The sequence below is a fragment of the Aplidium turbinatum genome, chromosome 7 (assembly GCF_918807975.1).
Source record: "Aplidium turbinatum chromosome 7, kaAplTurb1.1, whole genome shotgun sequence".
NCBI lineage: Eukaryota > Metazoa > Chordata > Ascidiacea > Aplousobranchia > Polyclinidae > Aplidium > Aplidium turbinatum.
Window position 1 is genome coordinate 15,899,660 of NC_137478.1, and position 19,444 is coordinate 15,919,103.

Consider the following 19,444-nt stretch of genomic DNA (forward strand, 5'->3'; position numbering starts at 1 on the left):
AACCCACCTACAAAATTCATTTTACAAAGTTTTCTTTTATTTTGATGTAAAAATTAAATGTCAATCACTGACAATGTTTGCTTTTATACAAGACGACACTACTTTTTGTACAAGACAGTGCAAAATGCAGAAACGCGAGAAAAAAAAGAAAAAAATGCCGATTACACGTCACGATCGCGTCACGCGAATACCGATGGGAAGTGGTTAGGCCACTTTGAAGAACAAGACTAGCTAACTACAAGTAATGTGTTTTGTTGTCTGAATGGGATATGATCTAGGGAATACACGAAATTCACAAATAATACAAAGTAGCACGAATTCCCAACAATACGGTAACGCCTGATTCCAATAAACCTCCTTTCTTGAGTAAATTGGTTAATCGTATCAATCAGATAATCATATCAAAACGTCTGGCAAATGGCTGATGCGATAAACCGATTTCGTGTGCAATTAATGGCTATGTCAGACAATTTGTAAATAAATGCATTGGAACTCTTTTAATTATAGGCCTAACTATCCAACTTGAAAACAAGTGCTCTCAGGTACTTAAAAAAATATTGGATCCGGAAACTTATTTCGACAAACAGCATGACAATCCAAGTCTTCTCTACATTCAAGTTAACATTAAAAACATATTTGCCAGCATCCACAATTTCATTTGAATGCAGCAATGCTTTTCGAAAAATTTGAACAATGATTTTTTCCGTTAATGAAGTAGCTCAGTTCAGCTGGTTTATATGGCTGAAAATATCACTTGAGAAAAAGAAATTGACAATTCAATTGTTGTAGCTCAAGCAATGAGCAAGTAGGCTACACGATAGCGTAATGTTCTTCCAGAAAGGTACTGATTGCACCTTGTAAGCTAGTCCCTCAGACAACTTTTTCTACGAATTCCCGAAGGAGTTCACAAAATGACTACCGGTAAGTGATATTACAAAGAACGGTTAAAAGCCTTTCAAAATTACCCTGTGGATATTATCATACCAATGAAAGAAATGTTACTCGAGAAGTGTAGAAAGTAATTGAAAATGTTTATTTTCTAAATTGACTTGCTTGTGGTCTCATTCACTACCAACAACCATCGGTATACTCATTTGAGTTCGCATACTCGGGGTTGAGAAACACTGGCCTAAATTTAGCACTTGTTCTGAAAATCCAGAAAACATCTGGCAACCCTGGTAATAGGAAATATTTGTGACTTTTTAACCTTGCATTAGGAATCTTGCGGAGATTTGAGGATCAGTGATCAAACTTTGGCACTTTTTATTCTTAAAACTATCATTTCAAAGGGACATAAAGCAAATATTGTTTAGAGTTTAAAATCGACATCTGCCTCTAGTTCACATGTTGACAAGGCCTGTGTATAAAGATCACTACGGTTTTCAGGAAGACGGCTTTTTTGCAATAAAGTTAACTTTATACTGTAGAGTAGTTTTTAGAGTATTTGTCACATTACAATCGGAACTACTGTGTGTGAATGTCAGTTGCATCATCATCATGTCTCGTCTCCAAAGGTTGGCTGGCATTTGCTTCCACACGTCACGAACCTCCGCTATTTTTTTTTGCTTCTCCAGTGTCGTTTTAATATGCATTAAACAAATCTAAGGTGGCATTAACGTTCTGGTTTTGTGCGTAGATTCAAGAGTTGGTGTCGACTTACGTCAGCTGTGCGACAACACTATTATGCACAATGATTTTCCTCTTTCTTTTAAAACCACATCGTTGGCCCCACGTAAGTTTTCATTTGCCTTGAATAAGGGTCGGCAACCTACGGCTCTGGAGCCACATGCGCTTCTTTAGCTCCTCTGAAGCGGTTACTTCTAGATTTGAAAAAACTTGCCATCTAGATTTGTTAATGTTACATCATCACCAGTTACTACATCTACATTATTATAATGAAAATTAAAATGGTATCAAAACATTATTTACTAGTTGTGCCCTCACTGATCGAGTGATACTCCGTCGGAAAATAGTAATTTTAATTACAATTTTTGCCATTCAAGTTTTGACTTTATCATGTCAGTTTACTGCTTTTGCTGCTAACAGCATACTTTTTCTATCAGTAGCCATGCACAAATCAAAAAAGAGAAAGATTTTAGGCGAAAAAAAAAGGATTTTACTTTGTATGAACAGACTAATATCAACTATCAACTTGAACATGAACTTTGCATTCAATGCAAATAATGTAGGCATATCTGTATGCTGAATAGCCTATGTGGAGAAATTCCGAAAAAATTGAACTTCCCAAGACATTTTCAGAACAGGCATAGAGCATTTGCTGCAAAGTATGCTATTTTAGAGATGAACTAAAGAAAGCAGTACTTATTGAAACTAATGCAAAAATCGAAGCAGAGAAAGTTTTTAATAAATGGATAAAAGCCCCATGCTACACCAGTGCTGCTAGTTTTATGGCAGCTCGAGAGATTACTAAACGTGGAAAGCTGTAAACACATGGAGCTTATATAAAAGAATCGTTCAGTATCAGAGGCACTGTGGTCTGATCTATATTTGTAGAAATACCACGAAACCCGTATAATACGCTTGTGGCTTTTTGCTGGTGATATATACTGAAAGATATAACATACATTAATGACTCTTTCGTTAAGAAGGGTTGCCGACCCCTGGCCTAGAATTAGATGATTTGTGTTGCTGTTTGAATGAGATCATTTGATTTTCAAAGTAACTTGTGGATACACACCTCCTCCAAAACAATTGTGAAATTGCCTAGGCAACTTGCCATCATGTACTTTTATATGCTGACATGTTAGGTTTTTCAACACACAGCGTCATATGTATCTTCAGAATATCAAAGAACAATCTTCAATATAGTTTAGAATTTGGATCCCATTTGATACAAATTATAACAACCTGTGTGAGGCGTGGGTACGAAACAGGACAATACAGAATACCACAAAATGAAGTAGATATTAGGTTCAGTTTTGCAGGCATAAGTTATAATAAATGTTTATTTGGGGATGAGTTTTCTAAAATATCATTTTGTTCATAACTGATTGCATTATCAATGCATGCTATGTTTTCAGGATATCCTAAGGAACAACATAACACTAAGCGTTTTAATAAAGATTTGAAGAGGAAAGCACCGGGCAATTCCAACATTTTGTCAAAAAAGTCTCATCCATTGAGCAAAAATGCACTTGCTGCTGTTTCGACGTCATTTTCTTTTCAACCTGTTCCTGCACACTCTCCTCAACCTTCTCTGGAAAGCTCTTTTCAGGTGAAACTCCCACTAGCCTTACTAATCATTGAATTAAATTTTTGTTCTGACTAACCTTTTTTTTAATTAAGATACAGGGTCATCAATATTAATGTTACAACTTCAAACAACTGTATTTAACAAATGGTAGACAATTTTTGAGTAATAAAGGCAACAATGAACCCTATAGAACAGGGGTTCTTAACCGGGGGTAAATTTACCCCCTGGGGGTAAATTTCACCTACCGAGGGGTAAATTTACTGAATCATGAATTAAAGAAAACTTCATTTCATTCAGTTACAGTATTAAAAAACTGGTAGTGTTGCACTCGAGTTTGATTGAAATTTGTGCTGTTCTTTATCACACCGAAGTTCGGTGGCTCTCTGGGGTTCTTGTTTTGTCTCGAGTTTTCAAACTACATGGTAAAATCAAGATTTTTCTTCGAGAACGCAAATCCACCTTGAGTAAGCATTTTGGCGACAACAAATTTATTGGTGCGTTGGCTTACTTGACAGACACTTTTTCAAGTTTAAACCAGTTCAATATGCAAATGCAAGGAAAAAATGTTACCATTATAGATGTACGTGATAAAATTCAGGGCTTTCAGACAAAATTAGATCTGTGGGGTAGAAGAGTTCAAAAAGAAATTTACGCAAATTTTCCAACATTTGATGATTGGAAAGTCAGTAGAAGTCGCAACGAGATTTCTGACCTCGAAGTCGAAATATGCCAGCACCTTGCCGCCTTAAAAAAAAACTTTGACGGTTACTTTGAAGGTGAAAGTTTTAACAGTACTGCTTTTTGGATAACTCATCCCTTCGAAGCCAAGTTAGAAAGTGGCTTATTGCTGATGATGATTTTTGCAAAGATGAATTGATTGATCTTCAACTTCAATGTTCAACAACGCTTTGTTCCAAATTCTTATCGTGCAATGGTGACTTTTCCAAGTTTTGGTGTGGATTAGTCGAAGAGTTTCCTACGCTGTCTAAGCGTGCTAAAACCTCAATTGCTAAGGCAACAGGGATCAGTTGTCAGTAGACGTAACAGAAAATATATTTCGCACTTGCTAGTGCATCGTCAGTTCTGATCAAAACTTTCAAAGCTTTCTAGATATGGACCAGGGATCGTTTCAGAACAAGACTAGGTTAGAAAGCGAGGCAGACTCTGACTCAGCTCAGCAGCAGCCTAGAGCAGTTAGCTACTGACTAAGCGTGCATTTGAAGTTATTATACCTTTTCCAACTACTTATCTGTGTGAAGCAGGGTTCTCTTCATTGTTGACTATTAAAACAAAACATCGATCTCGCTTAGTTCCCAAAGACGACATGCGAGAAGCTCTTTCAACGACTGTTCCAAGAATCTCCAAAATTGTTCGTGGCAAGCAAGCACAAAAGTCTCACTGATTGACTGTTGAAATTGCGTGTCAGTTATTAATAAAAGAAAAAACTTAAACATTCTTGTGTGCTTTTATCATAGTTATTTAGGACATTTGAGTAGACATTATTTTTCACAGAACCCCGTCAAGAACAATCGTGTCTTTGGCAAATAAATAGCTTGTTTTTGATATTTGCCAAGGTAAATCCAGACAAAAAAGGATGTTTTGCATTTCTTGGCTGGTTAACTGGACACGACTTAATCATAAGGGGCCACCAAAACAGTGGGGTAAATTTTACTTTTTTTATTCGGCAAGGGGTAAACGAGACAAAAAAGGTTAAGAACCCCTGCTATAGAATATCATTTCGTTAGTTTTCTTGGTTCAATTCCACTCCTTGGTCCACAAAAACCAATGGACTCCTTCCTGATTTGTTGACTGCGGCCCACACCATCACTGCTGCCGCCCCTTGTCTCCGAGTGACTACCCAGGGTTCCACGTCACCATCTCTTGACCAAACACGATCATTCTGACTGTTAAAATGATACTGGACATCAAATTTCTTATCATCGCTAAACACAAGGTTTAGCAGCATGCCTCCTCCTTCAATGCGTGAGAGCAGAATTCTGGCTCTGGAGAGACGTTTCTCAATGGTATGGTCATTTAGCAACTGTTTCTTCATGTGTTTGAATGGGCTTTTGAACTGTTCCAGATAAAGTTCATGTCTAGCAGAAAAATGAGACCATTTTATTGTTTGAAATCTCATTGCTTGTATAATTGCATTGCGGTTATTAGTTCATTGTTCAATGTCACGACTTAGTTTATTTGGTTATCCAATGTTAAACAGTCAGATAAATGGTCGATTGCTTGCGAGATGATAGATGAAATGCTTGAACTGATGAATGGTTTACCACTTCTAATACATAAAGAAATCAGATTCTGAATAACATACGTCTTCGCTGATAACAAACAATTATTTTAGTCAATAAAAAATCAACCAGGTTTGGTAACTACAAAAAGTTAGTGGTAGAGCTTTCGCCGCCGTAAAAGCGGCTTCATCAGTACTCTTATTCAAATAGAATTTATTTGAATAAGAATTTCTATTTCTATTTGAATAAGAGTACTGATGAAGCCACCTTTACGGCGGCGAAAGCTCTACCAATAAATTTTTGTAGTTATCAAACCTGGTTGATTTTTTATTGATTATTATACGTTTGGTTGAATCCTCTCACATGGATCCTACAATTATTGATGATTAGCAATTTCCATCACACCGAGAAGCCAGAACTGAGGTAAAGAGTCTGCAGAAACCTTTTATTACAATTATTTTAGTGTATGAAATTTTTTCAAAATTAAAAAAAAAAATTTGTTTAATGTTTGAATTGACTTAGGTCTTAGGCTATAAAATATCTAAAAAAAAACTTTAAACTGATTTTTGAATTTTTTTTTTCCATAATATGATAGTGTCTGTGTCGGCACCTTCTTGACCCGGTGATGGTAGAAGAGCTGAAATCCAGGCTTGGCATCCATTAGCTTGAAAATGTGACGAGATAAAGAAGGCTGTGTTTGGTACGGACACATATAAAGCATGGAAAAAGTCGCTTGGTCAAAAAAACTTAGGCATCCTAAATGGCTTTGGCTGAATCGACTTTAGCTGACACCCAACCCACACAATATGAGAAACATGAGGCGTTACTGGTGGAATGAGTGAGTGACTCCCGCAGCCACAGAATAAATTTTGATCAGGATTACTCAATGGAATTAGTCTTTGTAAATTGACTGTTTGAAATTCCCTAAGGCAGTGGTTCTCAACCTTTTTGTTTTGGTGGACCCCTTTTGGTGTCTTTGAAGCGTCGCGGACCCCTAAAATTTTCTATTTGAAATTTTGGGATATTGCGTCTCCTTATAGAATCATAATTAAGTTACATAAGTTTCGAAGCAACACACTTAGAAGAATATGCTGACTTCACAACGCACTTGACGATTAATGAGATTGACGAAATTATGTTATGACTTATGAGCTATATGTTGGCACACAGGATCAAACATCAGTAATTTATATGATCATTTGATGTTTTTCTATAAATTTTATCAAAAGTTAATAGAATACTTGCGACTGTTACTTTCGTTATAATCGCAGTCATTGCAAAACTGTGAGTAGTGATAGACTGCTGACTTGGGTGCGTCACTGCGTCATGTGCCCCAATGTTCATATTTTTTTGTATTATTTTTTCTCAGTGGTGAGGTTTCACTTGAATAGCAATAATATGAAGTTTCAGCAAAAAATATTAATGTTTAGGCCTGGATTTTGGACAAACTGAGTTTTCTTAGGGAAAGAAATAGACACTGTGATGATAAAATAGGCTAATCCTACAACAGTAAACTCTTAACTGAAGTGGCACTACTAAATTGCTAGCCTATAAAAGCAACATCTGTCTTCAACAGGTCAGTTAGAAGCTAACAGATTGTCAAGCCATATCAAGTAATACAGTCTTACAATGTCACGTTTCAAAGATCCTAGTTTTTTTCTTTTAGGCACAGTGCCATCAGAAGATGATCTTCATGCCAAAAGAAGCAAGCTGCCCTCTAGAAAAAAGTTCTTCTTTCTTTTTTTGTAGAAAAGAAAAACTGCTGGAAGCAGACAACACTAAACAATGCTTATATCATTATTAATGCTGGAGCACTTACTGTTGCAGGAGAAATCACTCCAATTTACAATCGCGCAAGAATACCAACGAAGAAAAGTAATTTGATGGCACAGGATATAGTTAAACTTTATGAAAATACCATTAAAAAGGCGAGATTCGGGAAAGTCTAAAGAAAGAATTGACAACTATAAAGTAAGTTTGGAAGAATCAATGTCGTTTTGGCCCAAGCACGTATTTGATATTATAAAGAACAATGAAGAAAGGCAATTTTTGATATCAATGCAAACTGATAGAATTGCAGTGCTGGCTGGCATTGACAAGAAACTTGCCACAACAGAGAAAAATATACAAGCCAGATGCAAAGAGGTGCAGAAACGAGTTAATGCAGAAACAAACAGAAAAGCAGTGGAAAGTGACAAAAGTGGACAAGAAGAATTTTTTAATGAAGCAAATTATGAAGAAGATGATGAGCTTTTACCTGGACCTTCCCGAAGAAAGCATCGCTGTTTCACAAAAACAGGTGAATGGGTTTTCATTCCTCACAATGTGCTGAAATCTCATGAGTTAGTTTCTTCTGCAGTACGGAGTGATATCACACCTACAGAGCTTTCCTCTGTTGTGAAATCATTGATGAGTAGTTGTGAAGGAGATGTTGGTAAATTTAGTTTAAGTGCATCACAATTATACCCATATCGTGTTGAATGCATTGACAAGATTAGGGTTGCAAAATTGCCGGGAATTTTCAGATCCGAAACTTTCCATGGAAATTTTGGTAAATAACGGGAATTTTTGGGAATTTTCGGTAATTTTTGGAAACTTTCAAAACAATCTTAATTTGATGTTAAAACAGGAAAATAATGGCCTTATACTGTTTAGAATAAAAGTACTATGTATAACTAAAATACTTAAGAACATACAAACACATGGTTTAATTTAATAACTCCAAAAATGAATCATTTATTTTTTTACAAACAAAAACAATACTGAGTCAGTCACAAAGTCGTTTTAGTTATTGCCAGTTAGCATCTCCTCCTGCTCGGCTTCTTCATATGATGTACTAATGACTGTTCTGTCACGGCTCAAACAATGCCAAATTTGACCTGACTGATACTAGTTTTTTTACCCTTTAATTTGCGAGTCTATTGCGGACCTTGGTGTGAGTGTTCGCAAATATGATCAGTATTTTTTTAAATATTGAACAAGTATGCATAATTAATAATTATGCATAAGCCTTATTCTTAACTAACACCAAATTAGCGTTTATAATAATTAAAGAAAATAAGAAATGCTTAAGATACGTTTTTGATATTTTATTTTAATTGATAAAATATTTAACAAATGTTTTAAACATAATAAATGCCAAATGAAAATTCCCAATATTCCAGTGTCCTTCAAAATTCCAGGAAAGTTTCCAGGAAAGTTTTCAAAATACCCGGAAACTTTCCATCCCTGTACAACCCTAGACAAGATAGCTGAAAGCATTCAAAAATCATGGGTTCCTCCAAGCATAGGGAACTTGGAAAGCTGATGACTTCTTTGCTTTCTAATTACGATGTTGATGATCGACTCCCAGTTTTAGTTTCAGTGGAAGGTGGAATAAAGTTGCTTGGTGTACCTACATTCCCAAGACATAGTAGTGATAATGCTGGAAAGTTGATTGCTGATGCGACATGTGGTTTTTTTCTGCATGGGAATGCACAGATTGTATTACTTGTATTAGATGCATGGTTTTCTATACAACTGCTACAAACACTGGTCATTTAACAGCCGGGTGCATTTCAATACAGGAACAGCTCAACCGGCAACTCTTATGGTGTGCATGTCGTCACCATATTGGAGAAATCATGCTGAGCCACATGTGGACAAGCTTAACAATTGAGACATCGAGGAGCCCTGATATTGCAGTTTTGCAAGATTTAGAGAACATTTTCATTCACTAACGACCAGAGACTCTACAAATTTTACCTACGCTGTGCAAGAGAAGCGATCTTTCTCCATTATTGCATTGTGCAGAAGAATCCTCGTAAGCAAAGCTCCATTAAGAGGCGATTATAAGGAAGTGTTAGAACTTGCACTTATGTATCTAGATGGCGGCGATACATTGTTTACAATCCAAAGTCCAGGTGCTCTTCATAAGGCACGTTGGATGTGCAAAATCTTATATTGCCTAAAAAGGATTATTTTGAAAGAAAAAATAGTTACTAAGCTTCCGAAAGGAACAATATTTGCTGCTGGACAGATCGAAAAAATTCATCGATTTATGGACTTTGTCATTTCTATTTATTTACAGTCAAACTTCGATACTGTGCCACCCTTTGAGACCGAGAGAAAGTGGCATAGTAGCGAGAGGTTGTAAAAACAGCCCTGTGATGTGACAATGTAATGCCATGTTGTGTTGTACAATTATAATTGTACGCGGAAATCCAATTTGAGCAAGACGATGGTAATCTGCTCGAGATCTGGGAAGCGCTGCCTGCCGAGGAAAAGATGCACAAGAACGAGGAGATCGAGCTGTCTGACTTTCTTGAAGCTGATGAGTGCCTTAAGACTGTGGGGTCTTTCACACTGGACGAGATTGCAAAGGAGATGTTGTGCAGCGAAGTGCCAATTGAAAGCGAAAATGATGAGATAACTGTTGAGGAGGAAATTGTTTCGTTCGAGGAAGCCCTGCGGGCATGGAGCACTGTCTTGCAGCAGAGAAACGGGAAGCCCAGTGTGATGAAAGCATGCGATAGGCTAGACGACAAGGTGCACGAAATCCGCCGAAAAAACTTGCGCCAGCTGACGATTTCTCAGAGTTTTGGGCTGAGTTACTGTACAATAGATAACTTGAGTAAACACATTACATGCACATACATATACATAGGCGTCGATTTTTTCTTAGAAGAGAGGAATTCTGGGTGGGCGAGAGTTTTCAAGCAGCTTTCATTGAATGCGTATGTTCGCAAATTCGCAATGGTTAGTCTTTCTCACAAAGACTGCGTTTAGCGTCGCTGCAGCTATTAAGCTTTAATAGGTTTGGTGTTTTCTTTCTTGCGCCTTGCGATCTTATGAGCGCAGCTAAACTAAACAAACTTCTTTTATGTTTTCCTTTGCGACCTAAAAAGCGCGTGACTCGTGATCTGTTATCTTTAAAGTGGCATCTTCGGATTTCCGCAAAATGTTCGTACAGGTGACTATAGTAACACGGAATGGCCCGTTTCGGCTAGTCCGATTCGGCCAGTCCGATTCGGCTAGTTCCCTATTCGGTTACAGTTTTGAATTGTATTTTGTATTTTATTCCACAATATCGTTTCTTTTGCATTCCGTCAAAGAAAAATAATTTGAAATGAAATTTAGCGCAAAATGTTTGAACTATTAAATTGAAATGTTTGCTCACATAAAATCGACATGTATCCTACGTCACCGTCTGTATGCAAACCAAAACTAAAATCGGAAATTTCAGCAGCTCAGTTTGAATTTTTACATTAACAATGATAACAGAGAGATGTATGTCCGATTCTTCTGTTTATAGAGAATTTTGTATTTTATTCCACAATATCGTTTCTTTTGCCTTCTTGCATTTTATCCAGTGTTTACCTTTGAGTGCCTTCCCAGACGAAAAAATCAGTCATTTTTACATTGATTCAACGTCTGCAGACGTTGAATCAATGTAAAAATGACGAATTTTGCTGTCTGGGTTCGTTCGAAATAAGTGTTTTAGTTTACATCAAAATAACATTTTTCATGATTAACTATAGAGGTTAATGAGATAAAGTCTCAGCGAAAACGTATCAACGAAAAAAAGACAGTTCCCAAAAAGCGTTTGACATAAAAAATGAAGTTAAAACCTAAGTGGCAGTTTAGAATAAACCTGGGTTTCGGTGTTACATGACGTGGAATTTTAGTTTTGGTCTCAATCACATCATCATGATTCGGAGTAAGATCTTAGTTAGATGATTCACAAGGCTAATTGTTCCGTGGAGTGAGCATTCTGTTGCTACGGTTTTGTTTGGTAAAGTTATGAATATGGAACGTACCATGTCACTAGGGATGTTTTCAGTGTCATAAATATGATTTAAGATTTCAGTGGTTACGTCTAAACCCCACTCATCTAAAGCTTCGATAATTTCACCTACAAAAGAAACGATATTGTGGAATAAAATACAACATTCTCTAAATCAACAGAAGGTGTCGTTGGATTTGGAATTTTGTAATAGTTGAGGATTCTAATATATTCTAAGTTTGCATACAGATGGTGACATAGGCGTCGAAATAGGGTCGGCTGGGTGGGTGACTCCCACCCTGCCGTGAAACGAGGGTGGGCAAAATATGTTTCGCCCACCCTGTTTTCATGACACTTATGAAGTGTTCGTTACAATTATTTTCGTTTTTGTTAAACGCTGGTCGCTGGACTATATCCAACCAACTGCCGCGCAACTTCTTGTTTTACGCTATGTCTCTCGCTAGGTATCCGACAGAACAAAGCAATTCCGCAACAATGCTGCGTGGAAAAAAAGGCGGTACTCACTAGTGATGCAAGCCGTGCCGCGTACGCGGCCGCTTTTGACTTTTTTGCCGCGTGCTGTGCCGCGCCGCGTGGAAGGTTGAAATGATAAAGCCGCGCCGCTTGCCGTGTAAACTTTCAAGAAATTAAACTTTCAAGAAACTAAGTTTTCGTCAACGTAAACTTTCAACTTTTGAAGAAAATCAGTTATGAAACTTCAAATTTAAATTGGAAACACGGATCAGTTTTTTTCCTTCGGAAACCCTAAGCTGGAAAGCTATGTAAATTGCAAATGGCTTGCAGTTGACTCTGTTGACAGGGTTTTGGGACTGGCTTGTCAGGAAAGCTGTATGAATGTTTTTGGTTAATAGCCTAGCTGATAAGCTCAGCTACCAGTTACCAGGCTATAGGCCTAGTGCAACTACCGCATTAGTTACTATAACAGTTAGCCCTGTGAGTTCAGGCTATAAGTTTTACTCTTGTGTGTGTAGTTCATATAGCCACTGACATTAAAATTGCATTATTGCTTACAAAAAGTGTTCAAAGGTCCTGGTACTGGATCCAGGAACATTCTATTTGTCTTAGTTTGTATTATGTCTTAGAACTTAGATGCATTGCTGATAAGAGAATAAGATTTTTGCTTTTTGCTATTTATTTTTTGGGTTTTGTGGCCGTGCTAACTACTGATATATAGCCTACTACATAATTTTTCATTCAGGCACGTTTTAAACCTTTCAAGGTTTTGCCACCTTTTCCCGTTCGTTAACGTGCTGGTAGGTTTATATTGATTTTTGTAGTTAATATCTTTTTCATCCCGGACGCGTTAATGACGAAAAATAGAATGATTGATGGTTAGCTTAGCCAATTAGTGCACAACTGTACTGGTAGGTTACCAGTTATATGCCATGGGTGCTTTTTGCTACAATTCATTGATTTATTCATTGACTTCCTAAAAAATGACGTGTTAAAATATTTTTTAAAATTTTGTAATTTGCGGTGTGCGGTGCGGCACAGTGTCAAAGTTTCAGATAAATTGCAGTGTGCGGTGCGCGGATAGATGAGTCAGTTGCGGTGCGGTGTGCAGATAAAAATTTTGGGTTTGCTGCATCTCTAGTACTCACTGCATTGTTGTTGCTACGGCAACTGCCACAGCTGGCTATTTCTGGTGAGAGAAAGCCACGTTTGATCTTTTCTCCAAATTTGCGTCTGTAATTTGATCTTTTCTCCGAGTTGTCTCACTTTCGTTACGTCACAATCAAACTTCAGTTTCCGGTCAGCGTAAGGGAATGTGAATATGACATCATGATGAACATGACAATAAAATAACCGATACAAATTAAAGACGTACTAAAACAATCCCTTTTACAAATGCGGCAAATCTGAAAGCGCCACTTTAAAGATAACAGGTCACGAGTCACGCGCTTTTTAGGTCGCAAAGGAAAACATAAAAGAAGTTTGTTTAGATTAGCAGCGCTCATAAGATCGCAAGATGCAAGAAAGAAAACATCCAACCTATTAAAGCTTAATTGCTGCAGTGACGCTAAACGCAGTCTTTGTGAGAAAGACTAACCACACTTTTCCAAATTAGCGTCGGCAATTGCCGAGGTGATTGTAAGGACCACAAGATTACAAGAAAAAACTAATTTTCTTAGACTACACCAGACTAGAATGTTGATTCAATCTTACTATTGCTGGATGTTTTATTTGGGTTACTTCCTACTTCGCCGGCGCTTAGACACGTGCCCAGCTGGGAGAATCTTTTATAAAAATATTACCCTATGGAGTATTTGCATTGATTTAACTCCAGTAGACATCAAATTATTGTAAGCATCTACCGGTACTGCTTGTTGCGCCTCGCTTTCCGTTATCTTGTCCAGCTGATACAGCATCTGATGATACCGATTCTAACTATAGTTCATCAAACAGACTTTGTGTTGCTAGCAGTGTCCCAATTGTGCCGAAATTATGTTGGCTTATAAATAAGCTTACATAAATCGAGGCGATCTTCTCGCAGGGAGCTATTAATATGTTACCTGTACCTGGTTGATCAATTAACATTATTTTATGATAATTCAACGTCGCTAGATGTCGAATTAATGTAAAACAAACGTAAATTTCTTATTGGGCATTGTTGTTACGCAATATAACCAGCCGGAAAAATTAAATCGATTTGTGCTGACTCGAACGTTGAATCAACCCAAAATTAACTTACTTTCTTCTCCCGGTGAGTTTTTTAACATGAATTATCGTAACAGCGTGCGTATCACGTTGCTCGCTTTATCACTACTTTTGGTATTATTACATCACAACAATCAAACAATGCGTTCGTAATAGACTACTCTAGTATATTTTTCGCTTCTCGTTTTACATGTTTTAGTACAATCTTTTCCTAATAAATATTCACAGTAATTGCCGAGGCAATTTCAAATTTTGCCGTTTGGTCTCGGCAACGATTTTGCCGAAGTAAAAATATGCTCATTTCGAAGACTGAACCATTGCGAATTTGCAAACATACACATTCAATGAAATCTGTTTGAAAACTCTCGCCCACCCAGAATTCCTCTCTTCTAAGAAAAAATCGACGCTTATGGATGGTGACGTAGGATACATGTCGATTTTATGTGAGCAAACATTTCAATGTAATAGTTCAAACATTTTGCACTAGATTTCATTTCAATTTATTTTTCTTTGTCGGAATGCAAAAGAAACGATGTTGTGGAATAAAATACAAAATACAATTCAAAACTGTAACCGAATAGGGAACTAGCCGAATCGGACTGGCCGAATCGGACTGGCCGAATCGGACTGGCCGAATCGGACTGTAGCCGAATAGGGAACTAGCCGAATCGGACTAGCCGAATTGGACTAGCCGAATCGGACTAGCCGAATAGTAGCAGACCCATAGTAACAAGTATCATCAGGGTTAAGACTAGAGATGCAAAAAAACGGTTTTTTTGTTTTAAAAAAAACGAGCTTGTTTTTTTTGTTTTTTATCGTTTTTTTTTGTTTTTTGTTCGTTTTTTTTTTTGTTTTTTTTTACCTATTTTGACATTAAATGTCACAATATGCTTGTTTGTTTGTTTGTTTGTTTGTTTATTGGCCGCTGCGAAAAAATATGTACAATAAATCAAAACACAATGTACAGTAAAACTGTTGAAAAGTTTACAATAAAAAAAAAACGAGTAAAGAATGATGGTAGCATCACAGCAGTGGGAGGCTGCGAAGTGACCGTTCAAGGTCTTCAAGTCAAGCAGCCACCCTTAACTCATCAATGATAATTATAATTGAATAATTGAGACAAAGAGATAATAGTACATAAATAACGGTGAAGCTGTCCAAGATGATAAGAAGTCAAAAAACTGATTAGTAGGTTAATTTAGCATTTGTTTAATATGAGTCAATAATTTTCTTTTTGTACATTCTTTTAAAAGTTGTGAATGAGGATTTGCGAATTTCATCTGATATATTATTCCAAATTTTTGCGCCAGAGTATTTTATTGAGCGTTGTAGTTTTGTGGTTGTGTATCGATAATAATAGTAATCTAGGTTGGTCGAGTTTCGAGTAGAAAAGTTGTGAATTTGGTTACATTTTTTAAAGTAGTTTTGAAAAGTGTCGGGTAATAAATTAAAACTAAACTGATACATAAACTTAGCAATTTCAAAGTTGTACAGATCTTTTAACTTTAGGATATTTAGTTGTTTATAAAAGGGTGTGACATGGTCAGCCCATTTGCCTTTCACAACAGCTTTGACTGCCTTATTTTGCAAAACACCAAGCTTTCCAATATGTGTTTTGTATGACGACCCCCAAATTGTCAGTCCGTATATGAGGTAAGGATGCACAAGAGAATAGTAAAGCTGAAGCATAGCTTTGGTAGATAAACAATGTTTTAATTTAGAGAGTATGCCAACAGATTTGGAGAGTTTGGAAGATATAGCATCAATATGAGGAAGAAAAGATAGATTTTTGTCAATTAAGATACCAAGGTATTTAGCAGTGTGAACATTTTTTAGTTGGGTATTGCCGTAAAATACTTCAACATTAGTTGATTTTTGGTTGGTCTTGGGTGCAATTATTAAAAAGTTAGACTTAGAAGCATTTATCGTAAGTGAATTGGCTGTGATCCAACGTTTGATTCCTTTCAGTTCAAGATTAATTAAATTTTGAAGACTTAATAAATTATCGGCTTTAATAACCAGACAAGTGTCATCAGCAAATAATCTAGGAACAGAAGAAACACAGTTAGATATATCATTTATATAAAGTAAAAAGAGAAGCGGTCCTAATATGGACCCTTGAGGGACACCAAATTTTATTTCTTTTAATGTAGAATTTTCTTGACCAATAGACACAAATTGTTTACGATTTTTCAAGTAGGAAGTAAGTAAGGCATTGGCAACTCCTCGAATTCCATAATGATCAAGTTTATGCAAAAGTTTTTTATGATGAACTGTGTCAAAGGCTTTTTTAAGATCTAGTAAAACAAGTCCAGTCAATTCATTGTTCTGCATTTGCTCGTATGAGGAGGTAATAATGTCTAAAGCAGCATGACTTGTTGAATGGTTGGCACGAAAGCCATACTGAGTAGGCGTTAAGATCGAATGCTTATTTATAAACGACGTCAAACGTTTGAACATTAACTTTTCTAGAATCTTTGAAAAGCATGAGAGTAGAGAAATTGGTCTATAATTATTTGTTTCGAGTTTGCTTCCAGATTTATAAATTGGAATGACTTTAGCAATTTTGAGAACATCTGGAAATATGCCATTCGAAAATGCGTGGTCGAAAAGGATGGATAGAGGCAAGGCTATGATAGTCGAAGAGATTCGAAGGAAATAAGGCGAGATACCATCACTCCCTGCTGATTTATTTAACTTTAGCTGATGTATTTCTTCTATTATTTCGTACACGTCTGGTGGTTCAAGGAAAATAGAAGAGGAAACACGGTTGCTTAAAAAGTCTTTAAAATTATTTGTTTTATCAGTTTCGACTTGTTCTGCGAGGTGGCTTCCGATATTGGCAAAAAAGAAATTAAAACTCTCAGCGATTATTTTTGGATCGCTTTCCAGTTTATCATCAACGCGAACACAATCAACATTTTGGGTTGTTTTCTTTTTATTGGGCAAAAGAGAATTTATAATACTCCAGATTTTTTTTGGTTCATTACTGTTAATGTTCAGTTGGTTTTGAAAGTACTGCTTTTTTGCTATACTTTTAATCTTTGTTAGTTTATTTGAGTATTTTTTGTAAATGTATTTTCCTGTTTCGCCTCCTGTTAGAAAGTGAGTTTTGTACATTTTTTGTTTGTTTCGTATGGAAACAAGCAATCCTCGAGTCAGCCAGGGTTTACTTTTTAATTTAGTTTGTCTACGAGAGAGTTGTTTAAGTGGAGCATGTTTATCAATTACGCTAGTGATTATTTTCACAAAGCGAGCAAACTTCAAGTTTAAATTATCAGATGTCAATTCAGACAATACTGGTAGTAATTCAAACATATGATTACTAAGGTCATTACAATATAGCTCAGGGTTAAAGTGCCGTTTGTCTCTGACAAAGTAGGCATTTGAACGAGAGCAGTTCTTTAAACCAGAAATAATACAGAATATAGGATAATGGTCCGAGAGGTCACTAGTGATTATACCAGGCAGGATAGCGTTTGAAGTGTCATTTGTTAAAATGTTATCAATAGTTGATGAAGAGGTATCAGTCACTCTGGTTGGTTCAACTATCAGAGGGTACACTCCATTGCTTTCTAGCATGTTTAAATATTCGGTCACACCAGGGAGATTGCAATTAGTGATGTTTATATTAAAGTCCCCAAGAAGATAGTACTTTTCATTCTTTTCGTTCAGAGTGGTTAGGGAATTATTTAGATCTTGAACAATGAGTTTATGATATGCAGCTTGATAATGATATGATATGATATGCATCTTGAACAATATGCAGCAATTAGGGTAAACTCATTGCAATAGCGTCTCTTTCAACAAACAAACAGTCTCATAACTCAGATAACTTATTTCAAATCAGACTATATGTCTGGTATATTTTTTCATTGCAATTTTGTAGATCTCAAGTCTCAACACACAAGGCATAAAGATTTCTCATCGTCTCAAATAGTAGTAACAGTGTCCTATAGTTGGCACATCTCAAGTATTGTCTGACACTTGTGTACAGTTTCGAAGCCACCTGGGATTTTGGTTAATAGGCATGTTAGAACCAGGTGGTCAGTGTCCTGTTTTTCTGCTTAACAAAGGCACTTTTGACCAGTATTCCACACCTTTTCTAGTACAAGGTCAAGAGGTTGTTCCAGTTGATGTGCATTTGGTGCAAACTTGATGAAAATCACACAGGCGGTGCTCGAGTTATAAGTGAAATAACATTAGCCACTGGGTGGCTTCATAGATGAAGAGCAATAGAAAAACGGCAATATTTCAAGAACCGCTCAACGTACCTCCAATCCTCCATGTTTTCTCGGGCGGGCTATCTGTTTATGAACACTAAAACAAGGTTTGGCTACTACTTTTTGAGATAAAAAGAAATTGACCTCTTGTCGTTACGCACCAACAAAACCATGATGCGTAACTTAAAAAAAAAAAATTATTGGGTAGAGGAAAGATTGATGAAAAGTTTGGCAAAAGCAGTGTAGTGCTAAAGTCTTAACTTTTAGCCCAAATCACATTTAAATGTAATGAAAGATGCAAAAGTCAGGACTAACATGAGTTTTAAAACAAAGTGTTGATGGGCAGCCAAGTAATAGGCCTAATTTTAAGTGTTTCACACTTCATCCACGGTTGCCAGGTATTCTTCAAATTCTTAGATATATTGCGATAAACTATTTTAGCTACTTGCAACTTCAAATTAGGCCAAGAATTCCAAAATTATGATCCATCAATATCTAAACAGTAGCATTGTTCCAAACAAAAACCATGCCAATCGAAGCAAAATTTGTTGTTTTGGATTTGTTTGAAAGTATATTCTTCAGAAAGAGTTCTGTTTCGTTTCATTTCAGCCTAATGAGCTGCATTCGAAAACTCGTAAACAATAATTAATTAAAACTGACTTATGATGCTTCCACATCATACAACTGCATAGCATTATCTACAACTCCACAATAATACCTTGCGTAAATTGTGCACCTGGCAACTCTACTGCAAGCACAAAATCACTTTTTCTCGGAGAAATTTTCTCCTCCCGGGAGAAGTGTGAATCGCTTGCTGCTTTCTGATTGGTCAATTTTGCTTATGGTGGAATTAAGTTTTACAAATACGCGTACCGTACCAGTATACTAACATCGTAGGCTAGCTAACTTCCATAAAAGGAAAAATAAAGTAACTCATCTACATTATGTCATGTATCAAATTGCATTAATTCAATGTTTGTCAGGTCTACTGCCACAAACATGCCAGCGAATGAAGAAGAAAGCAAAACAACGTAGGACTATGCAAAAAATCTTTGCTGCCAAGCGCAAACACTTAGGAATTTCAGCTCACCAATAAAACCATTTTTACTAGTTTAATGTTTTTCAAGAGTACTATAATTAAACTAAGCTGCAAATTGTAAAAAATTTACAACTTTTCCTGAAAAATATGAAAAAAAAACAAAAAAAAACAAAAAAAACGCGTGTTTTTTCACGTTTTTTTTGCTTTTACAACTCTAGTTAAGACGCATCCAATGGAATTCGGAAAAAAAGCTTCCTTTGCAACACACTTCCTTCCCGAGTCGGA

At 36.5% G+C, this 19,444-nt stretch overlaps 1 protein-coding gene across 1 annotated transcript in view; it reads left to right on the top strand.

Annotated features, from left to right (window-relative positions):
- The window catches only part of LOC145774371 (uncharacterized), a 187,203-nt gene that overhangs the window by 46,368 nt on the left and 121,391 nt on the right, over positions 1-19,444 (top strand). Inside the window, exons 7-8 of the mRNA XM_082585603.1 lie at positions 1,637-1,732; positions 3,042-3,235. Coding sequence (XP_082441729.1) covers positions 1,637-1,732; positions 3,042-3,235 — 290 coding nt within the window. The remainder of the gene's footprint in view (positions 1-1,636; positions 1,733-3,041; positions 3,236-19,444) is intronic.